The sequence below is a fragment of the Zootoca vivipara genome, chromosome 3 (assembly GCF_965207765.1).
Source record: "Zootoca vivipara chromosome 3, rZooViv2.hap1.1, whole genome shotgun sequence".
Classification (NCBI taxonomy): Eukaryota; Metazoa; Chordata; class Lepidosauria; order Squamata; family Lacertidae; genus Zootoca; species Zootoca vivipara.
In genome coordinates this window covers 56606806-56619981 of record NC_142586.1, presented here as the reverse complement: position 1 = coordinate 56619981, position 13176 = coordinate 56606806, and the positions used below count along the sequence as shown (strand labels likewise).

At 45.2% G+C, this 13176-nt stretch overlaps 1 protein-coding gene across 1 annotated transcript; it reads left to right on the top strand.

Moving 5' to 3' along the window:
* Positions 1 to 1346: 1346 nt before the first annotated feature.
* On the top strand, positions 1347 to 5381 carry CCN2 (cellular communication network factor 2). The gene is made up of 5 exons (XM_035108975.3): positions 1347 to 1621; positions 1793 to 2012; positions 2466 to 2723; positions 2920 to 3131; positions 3972 to 5381. The coding sequence occupies exons 1-5, from the start codon at positions 1556 to 1558 to the stop codon at positions 4266 to 4268; spliced, it is 1053 nt and encodes a 350-aa protein (XP_034964866.1). The 5' UTR covers positions 1347 to 1555; the 3' UTR covers positions 4269 to 5381.
* Positions 5382 to 13176: the final 7795 nt, after the last annotated feature.

Sequence of the window (13176 nt, the reverse complement as noted above, 5' to 3'; positions counted from 1 at the left end):
TGCCCATTCATTCCAGCTGTGCGTCACACAGATGTTCCTGATAGATCCAGAGAAATATACCGGTAAGTACCACAGTCCACTATGTGTTTATGCACTCAGTTAAGTGTACTTCACTGTTAACATCCAGCTACCAATGCCCCCTATAGGCACTCCCTATTAATATCAAGAGAAGAAGCAGATGGAACTCCTTCCCATCTCAAGGGATGGGGACGCACTCTCTCTGTCCCTCTCCCTCTCTCACACAAAGAGCAATGCAAAAGTTTTGTAAACAGGATTCTTAAAGCACAATCCTATATGTGTCTACTAAGTTGTAAGCCCTGCTGACTTCAATGAGGCATACTCCCAGGTGTGTGTGTCTCAGACTGCAGCCTCTTAGGGTTTATTGCCCTTACCTAGTACAGAACACAGTCTTTTTTCATTGTTTCCACACATGGATTTTATTGGCTTATTGGAATATTCTCAACAAGTGTAGGGGAGAAGAATCTTGTTTCCAAATACACTGTATGATTTCAGCTTTTAATCCATTCATGTGTTTGTTCATAAAGCACATGTGGAAAAACTCAAATGGGGGGGGGCAAGTGTTTGGATGGGATGGAAGGCAATGTTTTTTAACAGAATCCATTCGTTTGGTTCACATTTTCCATTAAGTGAAACTTCACCTTCACAGTACTTTTTGCAAGCACTTTCTTTTGGATCCTGTGAACTGAAAACTGGAAATGTCTCAGATGTGATCCCTGATTATTATTAATAATAATCATAATACTTTCCAAGAAATAAATAATTTCATCCTTTTATTCTTTGGTCTGGAGGTGTCTTTACATATGATTTATGCAATTTGGAGGGAGATTTTTGTGTGTGTGAAATCCAGGTCCATTCCTTTGAAAAAAGGAGAGAGAGAGAGAGAGAGAGAGAGAGAGAGAGAGAGAGAGAGAGAGAGAGAGAGAGAGAGAGAGAGAGAGAGAGAGAGAGAGAGAGAGTATTCCAAAAGAGACGTATTTTTAAGTCCTATAAATCAGGTCTGTGGTGGTGGGAAGAATCTAGGCTGGGAGCGGGAGAAAAGTCTCCCCCTTTCTTTTTCCCCTCCCCTCTTCTTTTTTTCGATGGTGAAAAATACAGCGCCTTTTTTGTGCGCTGAAGTGCGCCAGCTTTTTCAGACAGGAGGAATGCGGAGTGTCAAGGGGTCAGGATCAATCCGGTGTGAGTTGATGAGGCAGGAAGGTGGAGAAGAATGTCAGGAATGTCGCTGTTTGTGTAGGACTCCATTCAGCCGATTGGCGCGTCCCGGGCGCCGGGAGTGTATAAAAAGCGCTGGGCCGCCTGCTTGAGACTCAGACCGAACCACCTTCCTCTCTGCTCCCAAGACGGAGAACAAGACAGGCAAGCGGACTCCGCACCAAAGGAAGGCGCTTCCCCACGAAGGCTGCACAGAGCGAAGCCAGATCCGACAGCAGCGACCCTCTCTCGCCACAAGGCAGTGAGATTTTGCGAGCCCTCGCCGGACCAGGAGCCCCTCCGCTTCCGCGCAACTTTTGCCGCCGTCTCTGTCGCCCTGAACATGCTGGCAAGGATGGGACTCCTTCGCAGCTTCGCCTTGGCGCTCGTCGTCGCCCTCTGGAGCCGGGTAAGTCCCCCTTCACTCGGCCTCGACGGTGGCCGAGCTTGGCTTGGCGGGATCAGGGGAGCTGGGTGGCTGGCTGGCTGGCTGCGGAGCCGAGACCTCTTCTCGGCTTCCCGTCTCTCCTCCTGCTCCGTCCGATCCTGACCCCTCTGTCCCTCCTCCGTGTCCCCCCAGGACGTGGCCGGCCAAGACTGCAGCGGGCAATGCCAGTGCGAATCCGCGCCCCCCGAATGCCCGCCTGGCGTCAGCCTGGTGCAAGACGGCTGCGGGTGCTGCCGGGTGTGCGCCAAGCAGTTGGGTGAGCTGTGCACCGAGAGAGACCCCTGCGACCCTCACAAGGGGCTTTTCTGCGACTTCGGCTCCCCGGCCAACCGGAAGATTGGCGTCTGCACCGGTGAGTACCCGGAGTTTTGCCTCTAGGGGGAAGCGGCGAGCAGGTCCAGAGAGAAATCCCTTCTAGTGCCTGGAAAAGTGACGCTAGCCTGTTCCAGCTTTTTGTTTCCTAAGATACTTTCCCTTCCTTCAGTCAGCCTTAAAACAAAAAGCACCCTTTGTGTATGGAAGAGATTGGTGCAAAGGATTGGTCTGGGGGGCTTTCAGTCTCCTCTAGCAAGCAAGAGAGAGCTTCCCCTGTTGACTTTCTGCCTGTTGCGCAGCTGTTAAAGGCATCAGAGCTCCAGTGTGCACAAAGGTGGCAGATCCAAGGACAGGAGTCGACCCTTGCATGCCCAAAATATGGTTAGTTCAGTCCCTTTCTTTATGTGTAGGCAGAGCTGCTGAAATCTAGGCTCCTTGATCACTCTAGGGTTGTTGTTTTTAATGAATGGCTTCTCTTTTCTGTTTGCAGCAAGGGACGGCGCCCCCTGTGTCTTTGGAGGCATGGTTTACAGGAGCGGAGAGTCTTTCCAGAGCAGCTGCAAATACCGATGCACTTGCCTGGACGGGGCTGTGGGCTGTGTGCCTCTCTGCAGCATGGATGTTCGCCTGCCCAGCCCCGACTGCCCTTACCCACGAAGAGTGAAGCTGCCAGGCAAATGCTGTGAGGAATGGGTGTGTGATGAGCCCAAAGACAAAGAACAGACTGCCGTTGGACCTGCTCTTGCTGGTGAGCTTGACTTTTTTAGTAGGCTTGCTCTCTCCATGCCCCTCTCCATGTTGATAGCCTAAGTTAAACTACACAGGGCACTTCCTGGAGTTTGGTTGCCCCCTTAACCATGCTGTGGTCTCCATCAATGGATTCTGTACCTTCTGAATGAGCTCTTAGTGCTAGAACCTAACCCTTTCTGCTATTCTTTTTCCAGCTTATAGACTGGAAGACTCTTATGGACCTGACCTATCCATGATGCGTGCCAACTGCCTGGTCCAGACCACGGAATGGAGTGCCTGCTCCAAGACTTGCGGAATGGGCATCTCCACCAGAGTTACCAATGACAATGCCCACTGCAGACTGGAGAAGCAAAGCAGGCTTTGCATGGTGAGGCCATGTGAAGCAGACCTGGAGGAGAGCATCAAGGTAAATAGGGCTCCGCTTTGTTAGAGCACTTCCACATAGTGACTGTTAAGACCCACCTGGTGGCTCTTAACAAGGGTTTTTGTATCCACCAATGGTTTGGCCTTAATGGAACATGATTTCACTCAGGCAAATTCTCCCCACCCCCACCCAATTACAGCAGTTCTCTGCATTGTGTCCCATTCTGTTTCAATGGGTCTTACCACCAGCTTCCAAGGAAGAGGAAGCAGGGGGATATAAGTGGGCCAGAGAGCTCAATGAACATCAGGTGCCCTGCCCTGAGGGAGAGGAAATACTTCTCTCTAAGGCAAAGCCATCCTTGGATACAACACTGGGGGACGGAATACATTGTACAGGGCTGTTGTTGTTCCTTGAGTTGACCTTCATGAATGTGAGTGAAACTTTCAAGAGAACTAGGCATGAACAATCTGCTATATCTGGATGGAAATGCTACTGGAGTAAGCAAGACTCCATTTATACCTACAAGGCATAATCCAGCCAGATTTAAGATCCTTAGGTATCATTGACTTCATTGTATGTTTGCTTAGCTCTACCAGTGGAATAAACAAAGCGTTTACACTGGTTGGGTTGTACCAATTGAGATGTATGTGGGCTCAATTAGCCGAATTTAGGCCTCACTGAAATCAGTGGGGCAAGTTAGCCGCAACTAAAGTCCCATCAATTTCCACAGGGCTTCATCTCAACTGAGTCTGGTTCCACTGTAATACGTTTAAGATTGGACAGTTATAAAATAAATAACACATAGAGATAAACTAAGATATTTGATAATGTGTATGGAAGCTGATATGTAAACATAGGAATTCTCTCTTCCTCTCTCAACAGAAGGGAAAGAAGTGCATTCGTACTCCCAAGTTCTCCAAGCCTATCAAGTTTGAGCTGTCTGGCTGCACCAGTGTAAAGACCTACCGGGCCAAGTTCTGTGGCGTCTGCACCGATGGCCGATGCTGCACCCCTCACAGAACAGCCACCCTCCCTGTGGAATTCAAGTGTCCCGATGGGGAGGTCATGAAGAAGAGGATGATGTTCATCAAGACCTGTGCATGTCACTACAACTGCCCTGGAGACAACGACATCTTTGAGTCAATCTACTCCAGGAAGATGTACGGAGACATGGCATAAAGCCCAAAGAGAGACTTTGAAAAACTTGACGGTCAACTTGAACTTAATAATTTGCATCTCATTTTGTAAAACGTGATTCGATAGCACAAGGTATTTAAATGTCTGCTTTGGGGGGGGGGGACAAAAAGCAGAATGTCCTATGTGATTTCAGACAAAACTGTCTATTGACCCCAAACATTGGTTTGAAGGAAAAATAGTAATAATAAGATGGACAGTGAGGAGCGACAATGAAGTTGCGCCTCAGAACAGAGTATATGGGGGGGGGTTTATAGGGATTACTTAAGGGGACATGTGCCATCTCGAGCAGCCTTTTCGTGGTGTGTTAGCATGTCTTCCACCAAATAGTGCAATCAGAAAGGACGCTTAGCAAGGCTACTGTCACGGGTTTCCGTGATGGTAGGTGCTGGACTGGAAATTCTCACCCAGCAAGGTGCTAAGTAATTGTGTTCTGTTAGAACAGCAATAGTTTTGCTTTGAAGTTCTGATTCAAATGGTTTGTTCAGAATGAATCGGAATTAGACTGGACAGCATGTGGCAATGAATTTGCCTGCCACAAGCTAGATTTTTTTAATTAATATTGTAATATTGCAATCTTGTAAATACTGTTGTGTGTGTGTGTGTGTTTGTGTGTGTGTGTGTGTACATATATATATATATTGTACAGTTATCTAAGTTAATTTAAAGTTTTATTCCCTTTTGTGTTAATGCTTTGATACATCAGTGTTAGCCTCATCTTTTTTTACAATTCAAGGCTTTATCATTCAAATACAATCCAATGCATTCATTTAACACAAGAAATAGATTCTCTTTGGGAAGTTCAGTTAGTGGGGTTGGGTGTTGCAGTGAAACGAAGTGATGCTTTGCTGAACAATATGCACCAGCAGAGTCCTTGCGAAGCTCATCATCAAATCAAGGACAAGGAGAGGGAAATCGGATTCTCTCTGCCTTAATGAACGTACATGGACTGCAGCGAAATGAGTGGCTTATTTGTTAGTTGACCAATCTTTCCACCTGGGAACAGTCTTGTTACCTGTTGAGAAGTGTGACCAAAAGTTACATGTCTGCACCTTTCTAGTTGGAAAAAAAATTAAAGTATTTTATTTTTTATATAAATTGACTTGTGCTTCTCTTTATTTTGTTGGGTCAACAAAATGCCAGCAGCTCAGTAATATTTACACTCTGGACCAGTAGTGCTCCATGAAAAGCGAGGGCAGCAGTCCTTTCCTCACCTCTTGCCACCTGCATTGTTTCATCTTACCATGGGATGGGGTAGGTGGCGGGGAGATTGCCTCTGCCACAGCATTGGCAGCCATGCAAAAATCCACTGTTCCTGCCAGTGTGTTTGCACTGCAACGACCTACCTACCACTTCCCACCTTCCCCCCAGTAAAGCACATTAACGCTGGTAGTGGGAAGTCAGGAAAATGCCATCAGTCCTCCACACTAACTGCTCTAGACTGGGCTTCCACATGTCCCTCTCCTTTTTTTGGATGGTTATGTGAATGACTCCAGTGTGGCAAGCCAGCTGTGCTTCATTTGAGGGCTCTTCTTTTTCTGCCGAGTGGGGTCCTGGACTTCTGATAGCACCATGGCCTACACTCCAGTAGGAGGTATTCCTTGATGTATCTAACCTGGTGGTAGGGTGCAATTAGTTCTGCACACTGGAATGAACGGAAAGAACGGAAGGCTTAAGCAGGAGAACGAGCGGGGAGACTCATTGCCCATATACAAGCTGGCAAGAACAATATTGTGTATAGCCTTGTTATTGGATGTAGATCATAGAATTATAGACTTGGAAGGGACTCCCAGCAATGCAGGAATCTCAGCTAAAGCATCCAGATGTCAGCTGGCCAACACTGCTGAACATGTAACATGTAAACAGGTTTTCAGTCCTCAAAAACTAACATAAGAACATTTTGTCAGCCCTGCTTTTAGAAAGAAAATACACCCACTATCCTGAAACTTCTCTGTGCTGCTAAGTCACTAGCATAGCTGCCAAGTTATCCCTTTTTTTAAGGGATTTTCCCTTATGCTGAATAGGCTTCCTCGCGAGAAAAGGGAAAACTTGGCAGCTATAGTCACTAGTCACATGATACTAAATTGCTTTCTGTGTTATTTTTGTCTTAATACTTCAGTCTGTGAAGGAGCATAAAAAAAATAAATGCAGCACTTTAATTTCATTCAGTGGCAGAATTTAGATTTAAGATGATATATAATCCTTAGAGGCAGAATCCTGCAGTGGTTCAATGGGACTTAGCCCCAAGCATGCATGCACAGGATTGGGGCTAAATCATTGACTCATTGACACTAGCTGATTCAGATTACACTCTAGGTTTCCCTGCAGCAAGTTTCCTAAGGTTTGAGCCAGCGGAGTCGCATAAATCTCATCAAAGTCAGTTCTCTGGAGTCGTCAGTTTCTTCAAACCAGCCCTTCTACCTCCCATTCGTTTTGATCAATTGGAAGACCTTCTTTCTTGCATGAAAATAAACGAAGGGGTTGTACTCTGCCTCACTGCCAATCCAACTGTATAATGTACAACTCCCTTAGGGAGTGGAATGCTTTTGGCCAGCTCTGCATGATCATTGGAATGGTGGGGACTCGTTGCTATAGCAGACGTACACCAAGGAGCAAATACTGTATAGGGAAGAACAGTGTCCCACTAAAATTATTGAAGAAGTGCTTTAGTAGTCCAGAGATAGCACCTTTCCACTGCAGAGTGGATGGGGATTAGGAAGAGAATGATCCCATAAATCAATGAACACAGTTTGTAAATTGCTTCAACTGCGGTTGGAGTATATATCTGCATAGGAAATGCCCCTACTTTTAAAGGAAGAAAGTATCTTAACAGTCCCATCTAAAAATAATAGCAACACTGACATCACCTGCAGGACACACATTGCCCTATAAATTATTCCAGTCTGCAGCGCAGGTGTTTTGAGATCTCTGTGGCTTGCAGAGATTAGATACAATCTAAGGATTAATTTAGATCTCATGAAAAGACCCATACAACAGTTCATTGTGAAGCTTGTTGTTACCACCTTGTCCATCTTCATTTCTTTTGTTTATGGGACAACATGACTTGACCCTACTGATGTCTTTACCGTTTCTGTAGGAAAGAGAGGACAAAATAATTCCCCACTTCTCCAGTCTTGTGTGTTGCTGCCCTGACAATTCAAAGGCATGGATACTTGACCATTTTCTTCCTGAGCAGGCAAAAATCAAGTCGGAATCAGCCCAATGCTTAATCGCAGAAAAGAACTTCCAGATGTCCCAAATTCACCAAGGATCCTCCAAACACAATTTTTTGCTGCCTGTGACATGTTCCCACTTTCTTTTCAGATGGCAAAGAATTAGATGTGATGGATATTTGTTTGTGTACATCTCCAGAACAAACTCCCTCTCACATCTGTCTCCTCTATTGCCACTTTGACTCATGTCTGCCATGTGCTCATAAAACAGGAGGGCTTGGCTCTATATTGAGACAATCTAGAGATTATGAAACATAGTTTTATTAATAACTTTCTGAAATAAACTTTTAACCACACGGATTCATAGCAATTAACATGCCATAGCTCATTTGGTAGAGCCATCACAGTTCTATTATCGAGGAAATATTTGTCCTACCAGAAACTAAAAACAAAACAAAACCCCAAACCCATTAGTTTTATTTATTTATCACTTGTGTATCCCCCCTCCACCTCCAAATTTTCATCCAAGCATTCAGGGGTACATCATAGCTGCCAAGTTTTCCCTTTTCTCATGAGGAAGCCTATTCAGCATAAGGGAATTTCCCTTAAAAAAAGGGATAACTTGGCAGCTATGGGGTACATCCAGGAGGTTATCCCATTCTTAACTTCACAATTCTGTAAATAGGGTATGCTAGAGCCTTCCACCTGGAAATTTATTTGGGCTTTATGAGAAATTTGGTGTCAGCTTGCCCCAAATTCACAGCAGGTGCTGTGGACCCACCTGTTCAAGGATAATCCCATAAAGAAAATAAAGTGATATTTCTTAGCAAGAGGAGAAGAAGAGAAGAAGAAGAAGAAGAAGAAGAAGAAGAAGAAGAAGAAGAAGAAGAAGAAGAAGAAGAAGAAGAAGAGTAGTTTGGATTTGATATCCCACTTAATCACTACCCGAAGGAGTCTCAAAGCGGCTCACAATCTCCTTTCCCCTTCCTCCCCCACAACAGGTTAATGTGAGGTGGGTGGGGCTGAGAGACTTCAGAGAAGTGTGACTAGCCCAAGGACACCCAGCAGCTGCATGTGGAGGAGCAGAGACTTCTTTGAGAGAACATGACAGATGGGAAAGTCTCCTAGTAATACCATATCTGAGGCAGGGAATTTGAATTCAATTCATCTCCTGTTCATGCCCATGTTACTATATCCAATGCATCACTTTGGATCTCTGTCTCTACCTAGAGATGGTGACTGTAGAATCATTCAATTGGGGAGCAAAGGGTTGGCCAAGAGAGAGAGATTACTTGGGTTCATATATGTTTGTTTGCTTGTTTTTGTTTGTTTGTTTGTTTTCACTACTGTCTCTGACTGGGCAGTGATGGGCCTCACTGCTTTTTTTGCAGGGGCAGAAGTTGCAGGAGAGAGAGAAGGAATGAAGCCTTTCTATTTAACTCCACACCACCTGCTGGCTTTGACAATTTCTCATCCAAACTCAGACATTAATCTACTCTGATTGTTTGGCAATTAATCTGCTGTGATTCATGAAGTGATGTTACTTTCCTGGCTGGATGTGTGAGTTACACATGGGGAGGTGTTGGCTATTCCTCAAAAACCAGCTAGAATAATCTTTGTCTATAAATGTGTCACACTTGACTGTGCCAGGAGCAATCATGTTGATTTCCCCAAGTTTTTACTTCAATATCCATTGTGATGCAGATGTGATCAATAGAGAGAAGCATTTTTGTAAGGACTCAAGTACTTTAGACCCTGGGTAGTACCAGTAGCAGCTGGAATAGTGGTGTGGAGCGCCGCTCCCATCAGCAGCAGCACTGCAGCTTACACAAATCAGACTCGGTTGGGGCAGGGCAATAGCAAAGTTGTGGCTGTGCAAAAAGCACTGGATTGGTTTTGCCCACGTATCCATGCAACCCTTGTTAGAAGAGCTTGCAGCCAGGATGAATTACAGTATATAGAAATGATCACTTACAGCTTCTGGAGTTCAAAGGCTTTATTCATGAAGGAGCAGATTATCTTGGCAGAAACTATTTATGGGATGAGTAGAGATGAAAGAGAGAAATAGCAGACATCTTGGGTGAATCTACACTGGTCGGTTATAATGTTAACAATGCATTATAAAAATGTGACACCAGAGAGCGCTGCAGAGCAGCGATCTGTCAATAATGAGGAATTGCATTGATAGCTATATAACTTTTTTTTAAAAAATAGCCTTTAATAGCGTTTTTTACATATCCGTATAGATTTAGCCCTTGTATCAACATATCAGGAGAGAGAAAACAAAATGGTTCAGCTTTTAGGGGTGGTGTTAACTTAAACAGAGAGACTACAAACAAGGCCTGGCTACATTGCTAGGCAAACAGTGCCTTTGTGTGCTTTAAAGAAACATCAACTAGATGCTCAAGAGAATTAAATGTATTTGTTTTTCTCCAACAACCCTGACCTCAACACCAGCCTGCCCCATCCAGGTAAGCTGCAGTGATGCTTTTGTCAGGAGGGTGATTTCATGGCTCAGACCCCCAACGCCAGTTGCTGTGTGGTGTTGTGGTTAGTGTGTTGGAGACAAAGTAGGGAGACGTAGGTTCAAAAATTCCCAGTCAAACATAAACTTCCTGTGTGAAATGGGACCAGTCACTATCTCTAAGCCTAAGCTACCTCACAAAGTTGAAATACCGGTAAGGATAAAATGGGGATGCAATAGTGAGGTACGTCACCTTGGAGGTAGGGCATAAATGTATCAAATAATTAATGTTGTCCAGCTCTTATGCTTCCATATTTGCTGCTGTCATTGTCAGTGATGTTATAATAGTCCAAAGGCACGAATTAAGGAATGAACCACAATCCATAGCCACTTAGAAATAAATGAGTCTCTTGCATAGAATCCATTTGTCTGACTCATGAAGAAGCTGGAGCCACTTCAGAAAATATGCTTCTTCTTTTTTAGTGCTTTTTCTAGAAAGAGCAAACCCCAGTTAGGTAACCTGCATTCTTTCTTAATACTGTAAGTCCTTTCCCAAGCACACAGTGCTATAAAAAAGCACTCTAGCTATCAATATAATTAAAGGCATAAAATCAACAAGGTGAACAACATCACCCTACCCCTGAACGCACAACAAAATGCTGCCTTTCGAATCTTATGCATTTAGGGCGTGATCGTTGCCTTCATTAGAAAATGGGCTGGGTGTAGCGTTAACTCAATAGATTATCCTATGTTTTATGTTCTTAACATATGGAAACAGTTACCAAGAAGTCCATCCAGCCAACTGGGAAGGGAAAGCAATGTAAGACTGTACCCAAAAAACAAGAGGAACCTGAGAACAGAAAGAGCTCGGTTAATAATATCTTAACTTCATTTTTCCATCTCCCACCCACCCCCCTTTAAAAACAAAAACCCTTCTGGATTTCCCCTACATGTCCATAAATGGAAGTTACCAAAATGCCACATTTTCAGACTGACTTGAAACAGGAAATGCCAACGCTTTCTTAAGATAACCTGTTCTGTAACCACAATAAGGCTGCAACCCTAACCTCAGTTGCCTGGAATACTCATGCAAAAGTAGAACATAAATATAAATATTAAACAATACATTTAAGTGTGTCAAAAACAGGGATGCTATTGGAGCATCTGTTGGTGGATATCGCTAGCCTGATGGGGAGTTACACATACAAACTGATGCTGCATACAGTACTTGATTTCCTGACCTCTTCCAGCAGCAGGCTTCTCCCCACATGTGAGAGATATGCTTGGGGAGAAGCAAGACATTTTGCCACCTGAGGCCACCGAGCTACCAACCTGTGCACCAGCATCTTCCTCTTGCCTGCTCACTTCTGATTCCTCCACAACCCACCTCATCTGGGGCTATCTTGCCCCTGTACTGCTCTGAGTATCATAGAGTCTTTGCTCAGACTGAGGGACTGTGGATAAGGTGACCTTGGAAAGTGCTCAGGTCACCACCACTTTGGCACTGACAAATATTTTTTTTTGAAATTTCACTGTAATATACTGTGATGCTCTCCAGGGCCACCTCACCCACATTGCCTCTATATCACCCACAATGCCTGTAAGGGGGAGGGATTACAGAAACCCCCCCCCCCTCATCAGAAGCAGCCCGTCTCCAAGCAGTCATGAGAGTGAGGGGTCTGAAGGGGTGAGTCAGGAAACGGAGAGGGAGTGCCAGGGCTCTGGCAACACAAAAGAGCCCCTGCTCCATAGGCAGGAAGAGAGGGAGGTGGAAAGAGTGGACAGGAATGGGGCAGACAGAAGACCCGTCCCTCCGACGCCGGAACTGAGAAAAAGGAGGAAAGGGAGGCGCTTCTCAGTTCCGAGGCTTTTATGCTGGTCCCTCCGACGCCGGAACTGAGAAAAAGGAGGAAAGGGAGGCGCTTCTCAGTTCCGAGGCTTTTATGCTGGTCGAAAACGCGGAAGAGTTTAGTGCAGGAATCTGACTCGAGCGGGTAGACATGAAATGAGCAATCCGTTACACTGTAAATAATGTGCACCAATAAAAACGTCTGAAAGACAAGCATGTGGACGGTCGTTACTCAAGAGTAGTCACAACAAACCCTGACAATGCCCTTCCTCAGACTGAGGCACAGGTGAGTGGCCTAGGCAGACCTTTAGGAGCATAAGCAATGGACAAACGGTGGCAGCACTCCTATAGGCTGGGAGTGGTGGCTGACAAGGCCCCCGACTACGACCTTAGCGACTATTATGGTCAGGCCAGCAAAAACAGTATTGGGAAGTGGTTGGCTCAGATGTGGGCAAGGAATGTAGTCCTGAGGCAGGAACAGAGGAGCTGGAGACTCAGGAGGCACTGATCTGCCAGCCCATAAAATCCACTGCCTGAGGCAAATGACTTGCTGATGGGTGGAACAAACCAGGATATGCTAATATTTTCCCCTCCTGTATGCACAGTGAACTTGCGGGGGGCAGGGTTGAGGTCTGTGACAGACCCAAGTTATCCAGGTCAAGATTTCAGAATACCACTGCCACTCATTCAGTATACATCAGAGGGTGGGGAAAGAGAAATTTCCACGAGAAAATTGCATTCACCGTGAAACTTCACGCCATTTGAGAAGTGGGCCAGAAGTCAATAAAGATAGATTGTGTAGATGTCCTCTGCTTCATCAATCATAAAGCTGACACCTATAATTTTAGCATATGTAATGCCAATGCAGGCACGTTGACATCTACAGCCAAAGGTTCTTACCCCATAAATTTATGTCTATTATTAGATCTGCTTCTCCAAGTTGTATCAGTTTCCTTTCCTTTCCTTTTATTTTATTTTATTGGACCAATATTGCAGCAACTGCTCATACCAACTATGGTGAATCTATTTATACTCTGGGGAAGGGCACCGTTCTTAACTGAAGCATAAATAGTGGCACATAAGCTTCTGGTGAAGGAAGGCCCATCAACACAGAGAAGGAGGCTTCCACCGTGAATCTTCCTTCTGCTTTGCATGCCTCTTCACAAATGGTGGAACATAGATGTCCCCAAGGCTTTCCCCCAGTTCTGTAGCTTATCAGGTGGGCACCATTGCCATTCTAAGAGAACTTCCCACTGGTGGGGCTAGCACTGCATCCACAGCCCAGATGTACATGGTGGAAACAAAAGGTGCAGGATGGCTTGGCCCAGATTGGGCCCAACACTAGGATATGATGGCAGTGAAACTCGCTCAGCACCCAGCCCCAGCCTGCCATTTTGGGACCTTCTG